The sequence below is a fragment of the Cajanus cajan genome, chromosome 4 (genome assembly GCF_000230855.2).
Source record: "Cajanus cajan strain Asha chromosome 4, NIPB_CcT2T_4, whole genome shotgun sequence".
In the NCBI taxonomy this organism is placed as follows: domain Eukaryota; kingdom Viridiplantae; phylum Streptophyta; class Magnoliopsida; order Fabales; family Fabaceae; genus Cajanus; species Cajanus cajan.
In genome coordinates, this window is record NC_138520.1 from 57504532 (window position 1) to 57519730 (window position 15199).

General features: G+C 40.6%; 1 protein-coding gene across 1 annotated transcript; it reads right to left on the minus strand.

Moving 5' to 3' along the window:
• Positions 1 to 1123, minus strand: LOC145957389 (uncharacterized). Its single transcript, XM_083073638.1, has 3 exons — positions 1115 to 1123; positions 805 to 1029; positions 1 to 678 (listed from the first exon to the last, which is right to left on the minus strand). Exons 1-3 carry the CDS (start codon positions 1121 to 1123, stop codon positions 1 to 3), a joined length of 912 nt encoding a protein of 303 aa, XP_082929764.1.
• Between the last annotated feature and the right edge of the window lie 14076 nt (positions 1124 to 15199).

Consider the following 15199-nt stretch of genomic DNA (forward strand, 5'->3'; position numbering starts at 1 on the left):
TTAAGTAGCTTCAACACCACTCAAGGCAAATACTCTCCCTGTGGCTCTAGGCTTGCTAGCCCTCCCTTCAACCTCTGTTGTTTCTTTCTTATTCTTGGGGCACTCCCGAGCTTTGTGTCCCTTCTCGTAACAGTTGTAACATGTTATCACTCTTGGTACCCAACACTCATATGCCTTATGACCTGTCTTCCCACAGTTGAAGCAATTATCGCGTGGAACAGAACCCTCACTCCCCCCTTTTAATGTTTGTCCAACCATTGGAGATTGACTCTTTCGTTGCATCGAATCTTGATTATTCACCTTAGAACTTGAATTCCCAGTAGACTTGGTGTAAGGTTTACTTTTACCTAAAGCACTAGGATTTGTGGTACGCATAGGACCTCCAGCTCCCTTGTAATAGTCAGCACGTGCACGATTGTCACGGTCGTAAATTCTACTCTTGTTGACAAGAGTCGGGTAGTGATAAATTTCTTGATAATTGATTGCTGTTTTTATCTCAGGGCGAAGGCCATTCACAAACTTAATACACTTAGCCCTTTCGCCATCCTCACCATGGTAATGAGTACAGTAGCGAACCAAGGCATCAAATTTTGCAGCATACTCTGCCACTGTGTCATTCCCTTGCTTTAGTTCAAGAAATTCAACTTCCTTCTGGCTTCTTACATCATCCGGGAAATACTTCTCAAGAAAAACCCTCTTGAAGTTGTCCCAATTCAATTGCATTTCTCCATCAATCATCCTTTGAAGTGTTCCTTCCCACAAAAAATGGGCATCAGCAGTCAACATGAAGGTAGCCAACCTCACTTTCTGAGTGAAAGGACACTCCATGGCATTGAAAATCTTTTCGATTTCCATTAGCCAATTCATCGCAACATCTGGGTCATATCCTCCTTGGAAAGTAGGTGGATTATTTCGTTGAAATCGCTCTAACCAATTAGGAGCGATTTCAGTCCTATGGTTGTTACTTACAGCTTGTGCTAATGCTTGAAGAGCATCAGCAATTGCACGATCATTCGTACCAGCCATAATCTAAGAAAATAGTACACAATCAAATAAACAACAGACATAAGGAATTATCATACTAGCATTAGTGTACTAACATTTCACAAAATACCTTAACCATTCCAAACTCACTTTTTTTCCACTTTAAACTCATATTCAAGCTTTTCAAAACGGCTCACAAAGGACTTAGAGAATAAAATTTACATACTACCTAAACCATAAAGTTAACATGCAAGCACCAATACTCAAGGAACATTCCAATCTCTCATCAAAATATCAAAACTCCAATTCTCAAATACAACCACCTTTGATTCAATTGCTTACTACTATAGATTCCTAAATTCCATTAACCGTAAACTCTTAAATCATCCAAATTTAAGGTCTTTTTACGTAAAAAAAGTATCAAACAAATAAGAAATTATGAAAAGATCAATCAAAAATAGCATCATCAAGTTATATCATGTCTATCAGACAAATCTTGAGAATACAATGCACACAAATAAATAAATAAGAACATAATTAATCATCTCATTAGCACATCAATCAACTCATCACATTATTAATCTACCAAACAAGCATAGTAGACTCATTACTCACGGCCGATTGGATCGGCCTGCTCTGATACCACTAAATGTGACACCCTTACTACCCCAACACATATATAAAAAAATTTATAATACATTTAAGAAGGTTAAATTTTCTAAGTTAGTATTTCCTGATCTTAGTAAGATTTTTGTGGTCCATTGTGATGCTTCTAAAATAGGTTTGAGTAGAGTGTTTTTGCAGGAACGAAAGATAGTGGCTTGAGATTCTAGACAATTAAAAACTCATCATGGAGATTACCTTATGACTTAAGTTTACAGGTGTAATATTTAGAGACATTGCCTATATAATTCTAAGCTTGAGGTATTTATTGATCGATAGGGCCTTAATTATTTGTTGACTGAAGAAGTTAAAATATGAGACAAAAAGAGATAGCTTAAATTTTTAGAGGATAAATATTTCAAACTTAGTTGTTAATTAAGTAAAGCTATTGTGGTAACCGATATTTTGAGTAGGAAATCTTTATATTTATGATTAGAGATTCAAATTAGGGATTTAAGTTTGACTTATGAGATTACTCTTAATAGTGTAAAACTAGGTATGACTCGAATACTAAGTGGATCGTTGAAAGAAATTGGAGAAGCATAATTAGTTGATTCATTTGATAACAAGATATGAGATTATAGGATAAGGTGATGGATAAGAATTTGACTTGGGTGTAGATGGAGTGGTGAAATTAGTGATCTGATACGTATACCTAGTGAACTTACACTTAGGTACTTGATCTTTAGAGATAACCATAGAAGTAAAACCAATATTGTAGCAGATATCTCGATTATGATGACCTCTGATATATCATTTTGATGATTTAAGGGTTGGATTTGATTGAAGAATTTAGAGACTTATGCTAGATGAGTGAGATTACCCTTAGAAGCATTGAATGGATTATGCTGAAAGTAACTAGTGAATTAATGGATGAGATTAGAGAAGCTTAGGAGTCAGATCTTTTCTTAGAACCAAGTGGAGAAGATTGGTAGAAGTATAGATAACCATTTCTGAGTAGAAATCAATGTTGTTTTGAGGAGCAAGAACCAATTTGGGTGTTTAGTAACCTTGAATTAAGAAAGATGATTTTAGAGTAAAGACATACGAGTGTTCTTGAAATATATTTACGAACTACTAAGATGTATCAGAGTTGCGCAGCGGAAGTGTAGTGACCTAAGGTGAAGAGAAAAGAAATCATATACTCGTGTTTAGTATACAAGAAATCTTTACAAATTTTGTAGCAATTAGACGTCTCATTTTGGAAGTAAGATGGTGAATGGATAGACCTTAATTATAGGTTTGTTTGAGACATTTAAGAGATTGATTTAGATTCCTTAAAATTTACTTGTCTTACCCTTAAATTTCCTTGGTAAAATGAATAGAGTTGTAGGTAGTGAGGTTGCATAAGAATTAGAAGTAAGAAGCGAAGAATTTACCATTGCAAAATTTCGAGGACGAAATTTCTAAAAGGAGGGAAGAATTGTAACACCCCAATTTTTTATAAAGAGCATTTTTGTATTAATGGCATTTTCGTAATTAGTAATGGTATTTTCGTAATTTTAATAAAGGAATTAGGGTATTTTTGTAAACTTATTATTAATGGCATTTTCGTAATTATTAATGGCATTCTCGTAATTTTGTTAAAGTTTTTGGGGTATTTTTGGGTTTCTGGAACGGGCCGTTCCAAATGTGGAACGGGCCGTTCCAAATGATAAAATTGTGTATTTTTGGGATGTCCAGAACGGGCCCAGAACGGGCCGTTCTCCAAAGGAGAACGGGGCGTTCTCCTTGCAGAACGGGCCGTTCCAGAAGGAGAACGGGGGCGTTCTCCTTGCAGAACGGGCCGTTCCAGAAGGAGAACGGGGCGTTCTGCTGGGTTTTGGAACGGGCCGTTCTGATTTCAGAACAGGCCGTTCCAGTTGAAAATTTTGCGTAGATTTGAAGGGTCCAGAACGGGCGTTCCACTTTTCAGAACGGCCGTTCCGGATAGGTCCGCGAAAATGCCTATAAAAAGGCCCCTCCTCCCTCTCAAATCCTCACACCTCTCATCTTCTCTCCCTTCTCTCTTTTCTTTCTCTCTCTACTTCCTGCTGTTGATGGAAGAAGCTTAGGGGTGGAGGTTCTACCCTAGTTCCGGTCCCGATTTAAGGAGAGAAAGTTCTGCCCGAATTTTGACTACCGTTTAAGGAAAAAGAAGAGGAGGTTCTGCTCAAGTTACTATTCATCCAGGTACGGGGGAAAAGGGGATTATTTATATGTAGAGTACATGAGGGAATTGGGTAGAGGAAGAATTTCTTAGGATTATGATTTTATAATTATTTTATTTGAAGAATCATTAGTTCTATTGAAATTATGTGTTGAGGTTTATAGATATGCCAAATTGTAGGAATAATGATCTGGGAAGAAAGAAGAAATCATAAATGCTGTGAACTAGAATTTGGAATAATTATGAGTTTCACTGTTATATTAAATTGATTATCTTATTGATTATTATAATTTATGATTATTATTGCTATATTACTCGTTAAGAATGGATGATCTTGATGTGAATTGCTTGAGGGGTGTGTAAACCCTCATTTTGTTGGGCTTATCTGTTGTGTATGTGTGTAGACCCCTAAAATTGTCCGGGTCGGAAATAAGACTCGAAGACTCTCGAAGACTGAAGGAAAGTCAGCCAAAAGGACTCCTAGAAGACCCTGGAAGACTTTAGGATGATTGTCTGTAGGTTTAGAGGTCTTAGAGTAGCTTAAAATAAGAATGTGGGAGGATTGAAGATCAATACGGCCTCCTAGAGGTTCAGTACGGCCGTACTGAACATTTTGAACTACAATACGGCCGTACTGAACTCAATACGGCCGTATTGAAGTTTTTGAACTTCAGTACGGCCGTACCAAATTCAATACGGCCGTACCGTAGTTCAAAATTTTGGTACGGGCCGTATTGATGTCAGAGGCCGTATTGCGCCTCACTCCTATATATAGGACGTCATTTGGACGTTCCTCCACACTTTTTCACATAGTTTTGACTCCCTCCTTGAGTATTCTAGGGTTTTTGAGCAGTGTTCTGCCCTAGAAATCTCTCTGGGAGTCGATCCGACGAAGTTCTAGAATTCCGAGCACTTAGCTTGGAGATTCGAACCTAGTCGAAGGGAAATCCTCCGGATTTCCATAGTCAAAAGTTTTTAGGAAGGAGCGAGCGAGCTTGTAGAGCGAGGGAACGCCAAAAAGCTTCCCAGTTTTACTCAATATATAAAAGCACGCTTCAAGAGGTTTCTTTTCTAAAAATCCCTTCTTTTACTGCTTTCTGTGTGCATATTTAAACTGTCATCATGTAGATAGTCAATTCATAATTGTTTAGAATAAATAGGGGTAATTTAGTAATTTTACGCTGTTATTTTAGAAAATAATCTGTCATAGGGAACCCGAAAGGGGCGCTGTGGGGTGCTAACACCTTCCCCACGCGTAACCGACTCCCTTACCCAACTCTGGTTGTAGTGGCCAAAGTTGATTTTTAAATCAATTGCCTTATCCCTTTTTCCAATGTTTTGAGTAAAACATTGGTGGCGACTCCACGAACCCTCCTTTTATGAAAACCTCTAATCCATGGAGGGTCCCGCTTGGGATTAATATGGATTAGTGAGCCTTTTAATAAAATTGCTCGTTTGACGAGGTCTCAGTTTGAGAATAAGTCATTCTAGCAATCCACTATTTTTAAACAAATAAACGAGTCCAACCATCCTTCGCGAATGCCGAAAGCCCGTTTCGGGCCGGTGGCGACAGATGGCGACTTCACTGGGGAAGCCTCGAGAGTCAGTCCCATTTAGTGACAGATTATTTTAACAAATAATAGTTAAAATTACTTCATTACCCCTTGTTTGTATAAACATGCTTTATTTATATGGCTTTAATAACTGTTGTATGTTTAAATTTCCGCAATTGTTTGAAATACAAACTGTACACAAACCTTTGCACACAACAGTTCCCTCTATACCCGGGGGCATGAGTGGTAATCCATAGGGAGTGGATGTTAGTACGGCCGGTTGAATGGGTCTATAGGAGCCTACGAGACCGTTGTCGGAAAAACATCACTCAAGGTGATAACCATGAACTTAAGTCCGACGGTGCGTTGGAACTTTCCATCGACCCACGACGAGAGGAATTGGGTCCCTATAATGGGGGCACCTTGGGGGCCTCAGACCGGTGAGAACAGTTAGATCCACCTTGAATATGCACTTTTCTGCAGGATACCCCCACCTCGTGATTCGCTCGTGACTGTTCGTGGATGAGTGAATTGTTTGTGCATTGTTTATGTGAAATTGTTTGAGCATACATTGCATTTCTTTAAACATACAACATTCCTATTCTTTTAAAATAAAAATAAATAGGAATAAGGATCTTCCATTGCATGGTGTTAACATCTACCTTCATTACATTCATATAGGTAGTTTCCCTTTTCACCCAAAAATACAAAAAATATAATAAATAAAAATACCCAAAAAAGAAAAAAGGGTTATTTATCCAAACCAAGCAATATCATGCATCATCCTAGGGATATCCCGAAAACATGATAAGGCTTAGTTCAATAAACACAATGCATGCATATTCATCGCCATCATCTCATATCATGCATATAGATCATGGAGGGATCTAGGAGTTATTCATTTCATACATCTCTCCTAGTATTCCATTAATAAATATTAATAAAAAGAAAGAAATAATCGATGCGTATGTTCAAAGAATGGATCGCACGCCGTTCGTTATCAAGTGTAAGCCAACAACCGTGCCAAGCGAGCATACGTCAACTCCGTTGTTGGTAATCAAGACAAACAAAGGGGAAGGTCCAACACCATTAAGGATCACAGTTCCAAGGCCTTTCCCTTGCAAATCAAATAAGGCTGTGCCGTGGATATACGACATCCACTCTTCTGCCGACAGCGATATCTCCAACATCGCTGGACTTGGGGGCATGACTAGGAGTGGCAGGATCTACACTCCCGATGATCTTCATGATAAAGCTCCCAAGAATAAAGAAAAAGAAAAGAAAAAAAAACCGAGGAAAAAGAATCCGAGGAGGAGAAAGACAAGCTGTTAAAATATATCCGACAGAGCGAGTATTCCATCATGGATCAACTTCATAAGACGCCAGCAAAGATTACTCTGTTGTCGTTGATCCTATGCTCCGAACCGCATCGGCAAGCTCTGTTGAAAGTCTTGAACGAGGCATATATGTCGCACACTATCTCCCAAGACAAGTTTGAGGGGATTGTTAGTCACATCAAGGCTAATGATCACCTCACCTTCACCGATGAAGAAATCCCCGCCGAGGGATCAAATCATAACAAACCCTTGCACATCTCTGTAAAGTGCAAGGAGTATCACATCGCAAAGGTCTTGGTGGATAACGGATCTTCCTTGAACGTGATGCCCAAAAGAACTCTTGATCAAATGGCAATCAAGGGAGTCCAAATGCGCCCGAGCAACATGATCGTTCGAGCTTTCGACGGTTCTAAAAGAGAAGTGGTGGGAGAAGTCAATCTTCCAATCCAAATTGGACCTACCATCTTCAACGTCGAATTTCAAGTGATGGATATTACTCCTGTATACAGCTGTCTCCTAGGCCGACCTTGGATTCATGATGCGAAAGCTGTACCCTCTACGCTCCACCAGAAAGTCAAGTTCATAGTGGGTGACAAACTGGTGACTGTACAAGCTGAAGATGACATACTCATCAGCAAACCATCCACCATACCTTACGTGGATGTAGCGGAGGAAGCTTTAGAAACCGCCTTCCAAGCATTGGAAATCGCCAATGTCGAAACGTTTCCCCGAGAAATGAAGAAGGTAGCTCATACGCTCACAAAGAACGGATACTTGCCAAGACAAGAATTAGGCAAGGACTCCCAAGGAATCCCGGAGCTACCCATTATCAAAGACAATCCGGGGAAACAAGGGTTAAGATACAACCCTAACAAAGATCAAAGGACGAAGAGGAACCAAGATCCTTCTCGACGTTCTTTAAGCCAGATCTTTAGGAAGGCTGGTTCACAAACGTCAAGGCCAGCAGTTGTCATCAAGTGTCCTTCTCCTTCCGATAGGGATGTATAGACTCAGTGACTATTAGAGATCACTCCTCGGGGACAGCCCGACCCCCGAGCCCCGATAGGGCACATGTTTCCATTATGATTATAATAAAATCATTCTTCATTAATTCTTTATTGCTTCTTTTCTTGCTCGCAATAAAATTCTAAACCACATTATTTAACCCTGTTTGAATAAGCATAAATGAGGTTAAAATCGTCTTAATAATCAATAAACCCGCATCATTTTTATGTGGAAATGTGCATGACAGCTTGGAGCACCTTTTCTTGGCATCAATAAGTGCCATCATGGATAAAAGAAATCCTAAAGATAATAAGCTCGGCAGGAAACCCAAAAAGGGGACTGCGCAAAAATAAGAGCAAAAGACCCGCTAGGAATCCCACAAAAGGGTGACCTAGGCAAAAGTTAGGGTTACAAAAATGAACAAAAAACAAAGGTCCGCTAAAACGCCACAAAAGGGGGTTTTAGGCAAAAATAAGGACAAACAGAAAAACAAAATAAATCCATGATGGTACCATCAAATGAATTCAACAAGGGGCTCAAGAAAAGCTATCCAAGTTGTCAAAGCACAATCATTAATGACAAAGATGTGCTTAACTTCATAAGTGTTTAATCAAACAAGCCTAAACACAATAAGCCTACCAATGGCCAGCCATTCTTACAAAATCCATTTTTCAAAAATAAAATAATCCCCTCTAAAACACAAACTTTTGAAAATATATATCCTTTCCTTCTTTTCTCTCTTGTCCCAACGATTTTTGAATAATCTAGTGGAAACATGGAGATATAGTGGTCAATAGGAGGGTTGACACATCTTCTAAAGAAAGGGAAGAATCATTTGGTTGATGACACCAAAATCAAATATGCATCATTCCTCGGTAACAGAAATCGGCAGAGCACAGTCCGTCTGGAGGAATGGCAAAATCCAAACACAAAAACGCATCGGTTAATTCTTTTGAAAAAAGAATCAAATAGAATTAGGTGCATCATACTGCATACATGCATACAGATGATAGGTGTACTGGAAGATCACTTATTCTCTGTTTATTGAAAAAACAAAAAAATAAATAATATAAATTTCAGAAAAAACAATGCGCCTGTACCATGTTCAGTACACCCGTACTAAAATCAGGGTTATGAACAAAATTTTCAACTCAACATGGGCGTACTGAAATGGATACGGCCCTATTGGCCATAAAGAAATTTTCAAAGACCTCGTCATGAGGCAATTGCATAAAATAGAAAATAGGAAAAATTGATTGTGTATGACAGCAGTCAACAAAAAGCCGAAAACGGAAAAGAGGCATGGGTACAAAAAATCCAACAAGAAAATTGTACAGAATAACTGAGCCTGGAGAGGCTCGCCGAAAGAATACTCTTTCAGAATAATTGAGCTTGGAGAGGCTTGTCGAAACAATACTCATACAGAATAACTGAGCCTGGAGAGGCTTGCCGAAATAATACTCTCTCAAAATAACTGAGCCTGGAGAGGCTCGCCGAAATAATACTCTCTCAAAATAACTGAGCCTGGAGAGGCTCGCCGAAATAATACTCTCTCAGAATAATTGAGCCTGGAGAGGCTCGCCGAAATAATACTCTCTCAGAATAACTGAGACATTTCTATACAGAAAAAGCCAAAACCGACAAAAAAGGCAAAAAATACAGAAATCAACAAAAATACAGAAAAAGCCGAACTCAACAAAAAAGGCAAAAACACAGAAAAAGCCAAAATCAACAAAAAAGGCAAAAACACAGAAAAAGCCAAAATCGAAAAAAGGGCAAAATACAGAAAATCCAACAAATCATACAGAATAATTGAGCCTGGAGAGGCTCGCCGAAATAATACTCTCTCAGAATAACTGAGCCTGGAGAGGCTTGCCTAAATAATACTCCCGCAGAATAATTGAGCCTGGAGAGGCTTGCCGAAATAATACTCCTTCAGAATAATTGAGCCTGGAGAGGCTCGCCGAAATAATACTCTTTCACCATAACTAAAGCCTGGAGAGGCTTGCCTAAATAATACTCCCGCAGAATAATTGAGCCTGGAGAGGCTTGCCGAAATAATACTCCTTCAGAATAATTGAGCCTGGAGAGGCTCGCCGAAATAATACTCTTTCATCATAACTAAAGCCTGGAGAGGCTTGCAGAAATAATACTCTCAGAATATTTGAGCCTGGAGAGGCTTGCAGAAATAATACTCTCAGAATATTTGAGCCTGGAGAGGCTTGCTGAAATAATACTCTTTCAGAATAATTGAGCCTGGAGAGGCTTGCAGAAATAATACTTCCTCAGAATAACTAAAGCCTGGAGAGGCTTGCAGAAATAATACTCCTTCAGAATAATTGAGCCTGGAGAGGCTCGCAGAAAGAATACTCCCTTCAGAATAATTGAGCCTGGAGAGGCTCGCAGAAAGAATACTCCCTTCAGAATAATTGAGCCTGGAGAGGCTCGCAGAAAGAATACTCCCTCAGAATAATTGAGCCTGGAGAGGCTCGCAGAAACAATACTCTTCCTTCAGAATAGTTGAGCCTAGAAAGGCTCGATCCCCCAGAGATATCTCAAGCTTACACTCACGGGCCAAATTCCCCAGTGAAAGCTATCAGAATGCGATCAGCGAAATCCCCAAAGGAGGCCTGATCATCCAAGAAAAATGTCTAAGGACTTTAAACTTCCCCAATGGAGGATAGCTTTCCAACTCAAAAGCGATGAGTGAAGCTAAGCCTGAAGAGGCTTTCTAAATAATACTCTGGGATGAATAAAAACTTCAAATCCCCAATCGCCTACTAAAGAGGCATCTCTTCAAAAGGAAGACCAATAAACTATTCCCCAAGTGGAATTTGGCTCTCAGCCTAACAAATGAACGTCAAGATGATCTGCCTAACAAAAGAGGCCAATCAACATCAATCCCCAATGGATGATCGCCTATCCAAGAGGCATCCCCACAAAAGGGGAAGAAAATCAAAAAGATTAATAAAATTCCCCAAGCGGAATTTGGCATCCCGCCAAAACATCGAACATCAAGACTATCTGCCTAACAGAAGAGGCCAGTCAAAAAATCAACATGTCAACATCCCTAGCGGATAACAGCCTACACAGAGGCTACAAAACCAGAAAAGTCAAAAAGAGTCACCCGAATAAGGATAACCGGGATACTCCACCAACGTCGACAGGACGTCAGCCAAACATAAGGCATCGCTCATTTCAAAAAGAGCATCTTTGTGTCTACACCCCAAGGAAACAGAAATTCCTCAATGGGCACCAACCATACAATGCAAAGTTGGGACACAAGAACCTATGAGTAACTGCACATCCCCGAGACGGATCCCTGCGTTATCCAGCCCTCAGCGGCATCAAAATCAAAATCAAACCGTCGAAACAGCATCGTGGACTGTGGAGACAAATCAATCACAGATCCCTGGAGAGGGCAAACTCGCCATGCCGAAGTGATCAGAAACACGGAGGCAGACCCTGGAGAGGGCAAACTCGCCATGCCGAAGTGATCAGAAACACGGAGGCAGACCCTGGAGAGGGCAAACTCGCCATGCCAAAGTGATCAGAAACACGGAGGCAGACCCTGGAGAGGGCAAACTCAGTACCGAAGTGTTCAGAAAGCACGGAGGTATGCAACTTTCGGCTCGGGCGGCGAGTAAAGTTGTATCTGGAGAGACAGTACTCACAGCTTCCGGCTAGGGCGTCTAGTGAAGCTACCCTGGAGAGGGCAAACTCAGTACCGAAGTGTTCAGAAAGCACGGAGGTATGCAACTTTCGGCTCGGGCGGCGAGTAAAGTTGTATCTGGAGAGACAGTACTCACAGCTTCCGGCTAGGGCGTCTAGTGAAGCTACCCTGGAGAGGGCAAACTCAGTACCGAAGTGTTCAGAAAGCACGGAGGTATGCAACTTTCGGCTCGGGCGGCGAGTAAAGTTGTATCTGGAGAGACGGTACTCACCCTGGAGAGGGCAAACTCAGTACCAAAGTGTTCAGAAAGCACGGAGGTATGCAACTTTCGGCTCGGGCGGCGAGTAAAGTTGTATCTGGAGAGACGGTACTCACCCTGGAGAGGGCAAACTCAGTACCAAAGTGTTCAGAAAGCACGGAGATACGCAACTTCCGACTCGGGCAGCGAGTGAAGTTGTACTCACAGCTTCCAGCTAGGGCGTCTAGCGAGGCTAACCTGGAGAGGCTACTCAACCAATTTTCCACCGGAAGACGCTACAAGTCAGAAGGTTGGCACATCACCCGGACAATTGGGTCAACTCCTTTACTTGTCAACCGGTAAACTAAAAGGCCGTTTGACCAAGTAAAGGGGGGGGCAGCTGTAGACCCCTAAAATTGTCCGGGTCGGAAATAAGACTCGAAGACTCTCGAAGACTGAAGGAAAGTCAGCCAAAAGGACTCCTAGAAGACCCTGGAAGACTTTAGGATGATTGTCTGTAGGTTTAGAGGTCTTAGAGTAGCTTAAAATAAGAATGTGGGAGGATTGAAGATCAATACGGCCTCCTAGAGGTTCAGTACGGCCGTACTGAACATTTTGAACTACAATACGGCCGTACTGAACTCAATACGGCCGTATTGAAGTTTTTGAACTTCAGTACGGCCGTACCAAATTCAATACGGCCGTACCGTAGTTCAAAATTTTGGTACGGGCCGTATTGATGTCAGAGGCCGTATTGCGCCTCACTCCTATATATAGGACGTCATTTGGACGTTCCTCCACACTTTTTCACATAGTTTTGACTCCCTCCTTGAGTATTCTAGGGTTTTTGAGCAGTGTTCTGCCCTAGAAATCTCTCTGGGAGTCGATCCGACGAAGTTCTAGAATTCCGAGCACTTAGCTTGGAGATTCGAACCTAGTCGAAGGGAAATCCTCCGGATTTCCATAGTCAAAAGTTTTTAGGAAGGAGCGAGCGAGCTTGTAGAGCGAGGGAACGCCAAAAAGCTTCCCAGTTTTACTCAATATATAAAAGCACGCTTCAAGAGGTTTCTTTTCTAAAAATCCCTTCTTTTACTGCTTTCTGTGTGCATATTTAAACTGTCATCATGTAGATAGTCAATTCATAATTGTTTAGAATAAATAGGGGTAATTTAGTAATTTTACGCTGTTATTTTAGAAAATAATCTGTCATAGGGAACCCGAAAGGGGCGCTGTGGGGTGCTAACACCTTCCCCACGCGTAACCGACTCCCTTACCCAACTCTGGTTGTAGTGGCCAAAGTTGATTTTTAAATCAATTGCCTTATCCCTTTTTCCAATGTTTTGAGTAAAACATTGGTGGCGACTCCACGAACCCTCCTTTTATGAAAACCTCTAATCCATGGAGGGTCTCGCTTGGGATTAATATGGATTAGTGAGCCTTTTAATAAAATTGCTCGTTTGACGAGGTCTCAGTTTGAGAATAAGTCATTCTAGCAATCCACTATTTTTAAACAAATAAACGAGTCCAACCATCCTTCGCGAATGCCGAAAGCCCGTTTCGGGCCGGTGGCGACAATGTGATGTGTATGTGATGTGGAATTATGTACGTGATGTGAATTTGAGTTATGAAATGAGAAGTGTGGAATGTGATTGAGATGTGAATGAGATGTGATTATGGTACTGATGACCAGGGGTGAGCACGACCCTAAGCTGATGGGTAGCGTGACCTTGGCACAGTATTATGTCAGGGGTGAGCACGGCCCTAGGCTACTAAAAAGGGTAGCGTGACCTTGGCACAGTGTTATGTCAGGGGTGAGCACGGCCCTAGGTTGGAAAAAGGGTAGCGTGACCTCAAACCACATACACAGCATATTCCATAATTAAACATAACCATAACCATGCCAATTTGTCAATATAATAATAATATAAATATCCAAAACAACCATCAATTGATCCAAATTATACTATATGAAATGAAAATCTCCACATAAAATAGCATATTAAAATTATACTATTCCTATCATGGTCATACGCACTAGATTAATTTTATAAGCACTACCCTTACTTAGCATACTAGATTAATTTTATAAATGCCACCCTTACTTAGCATACTAGATTAATTTTATAAATGCCACCCTTACTTGTATAAACCTGAACTGAAACTCGGGCAGAACCTCCACCTCTCTCCTTAAACAAGAACCGAAACTCGGGCAGAATCTCCTCTTCTCCCTCCTCTTTTCTCTCCCTTGGCAGAACCCCCTCTACTGGATTCTTCTTTCTCTCTCTCCTCTTTCCTCTCTCTTTCTCCCTTTCTCTCTCTTCTTTCTCTCTAAAACTTCACTCTTCAAGTTATGAATTTCCTTCAACCCCTAGCCCCTATTTATAGAAATTTTCGCCACCTAACCCAGAACGGCCCGTTCCGAAAACGGAACGGCCGTTCTGAATCCTTCAGAACAACGTAAAATTTTCGACTGGAACGGCCCCGGAACGGCCCGTTTCGAAACCCAGCAGAACGGCCCGTTCTCCTTTTGGAACGGCCCGTTCTGCAAGGAGAACGCCCCGTTCTCCAATCAGAACGGCCCGTTCTGCAAGGGAAACGCCCCGTTCTCCAAGCAGAACGGCCCGTTCTCCTTTGGAGAACGGCCCGTTCCAGCCCTGTTCTGCACAAATCCAGAACACGTATTTTTATCTTTTGGAACGGCCCGTTCCGCCTTTGGAACGGCCCGTTCCAAAATCCGAAAATACCCCAAAAATTTTAATAAAATTACGAAAATGCCACCGATAATTACTAAAATGCCATTGATAATAATAATAATAAAATGGGTATTACAATTCTCTCCAACAACAAAAATTTTCGTCCTCGAAAATTCACTTACTCTAAAAGAGATATGGGTATTGATCCTTCATCCTTTCCTCCAACTCCCAAGTAGCTTCATTAGTAATCTCATCCCAAATAACTTTCACCAAATTGATAGATTTACCTCGCAACTGTTTAACTTTCTTATCTGCCACTGAAACTGGCTGTTTCTCAAAAGTTAAATTTTCCTTAACTTGTACTGCCTCTGATTCCAAGACATGACTTGGATCGTGAATATATTTCCTCAGTTGTGAAACATGGAACACATCATGCAGATTAGAAAGGAATGGAGGTAATGCAATCTGATATGCCACTGGTCCAATCCTCTTGAGAATTTGATACGGTCCAATAAACTTAGGATTCAACTTCTTAGCTTTGATAGCTCTTCCCACACCTGTGGTAGGAGTTACTTTCAAAAATGCTATTTTTGATTGATCTTTTCATAATTTCTTATTTGTTTGATACTTTTTTACGTAAAAAGACCTTAAATTTGGATGATTTAAGAGTTTACGGTTAATGGAATTTAGGAATCTATAGTAGTAAGCAATTGAATCAAAGGTGGTTGTATTTGAGAATTGGAGTTTTGATATTTTGATGAGAGATTGGAATGTTCCTTGAGTATTGGTGCTTGCATGTTAACTTTATGGTTTAGGTAGTATGTAAATTTTATTCTCTAAGTCCTTTGTGAGCTGTTTTGAAAAGCTTGAATATGAGTTTAAAGTGGAAAAAAGTGAGTTTGGA

Excerpts from the sequence above, each read along its gene's own strand:
- LOC145957389 (XM_083073638.1), bottom strand. Across the intron at positions 679-804 it reads AGTGTCCTTTCACTCAGAAA|TATTTCCCGGATGATGTAAG; the intron begins GTGAGGTTGGCT and ends TTTCTTGAGAAG.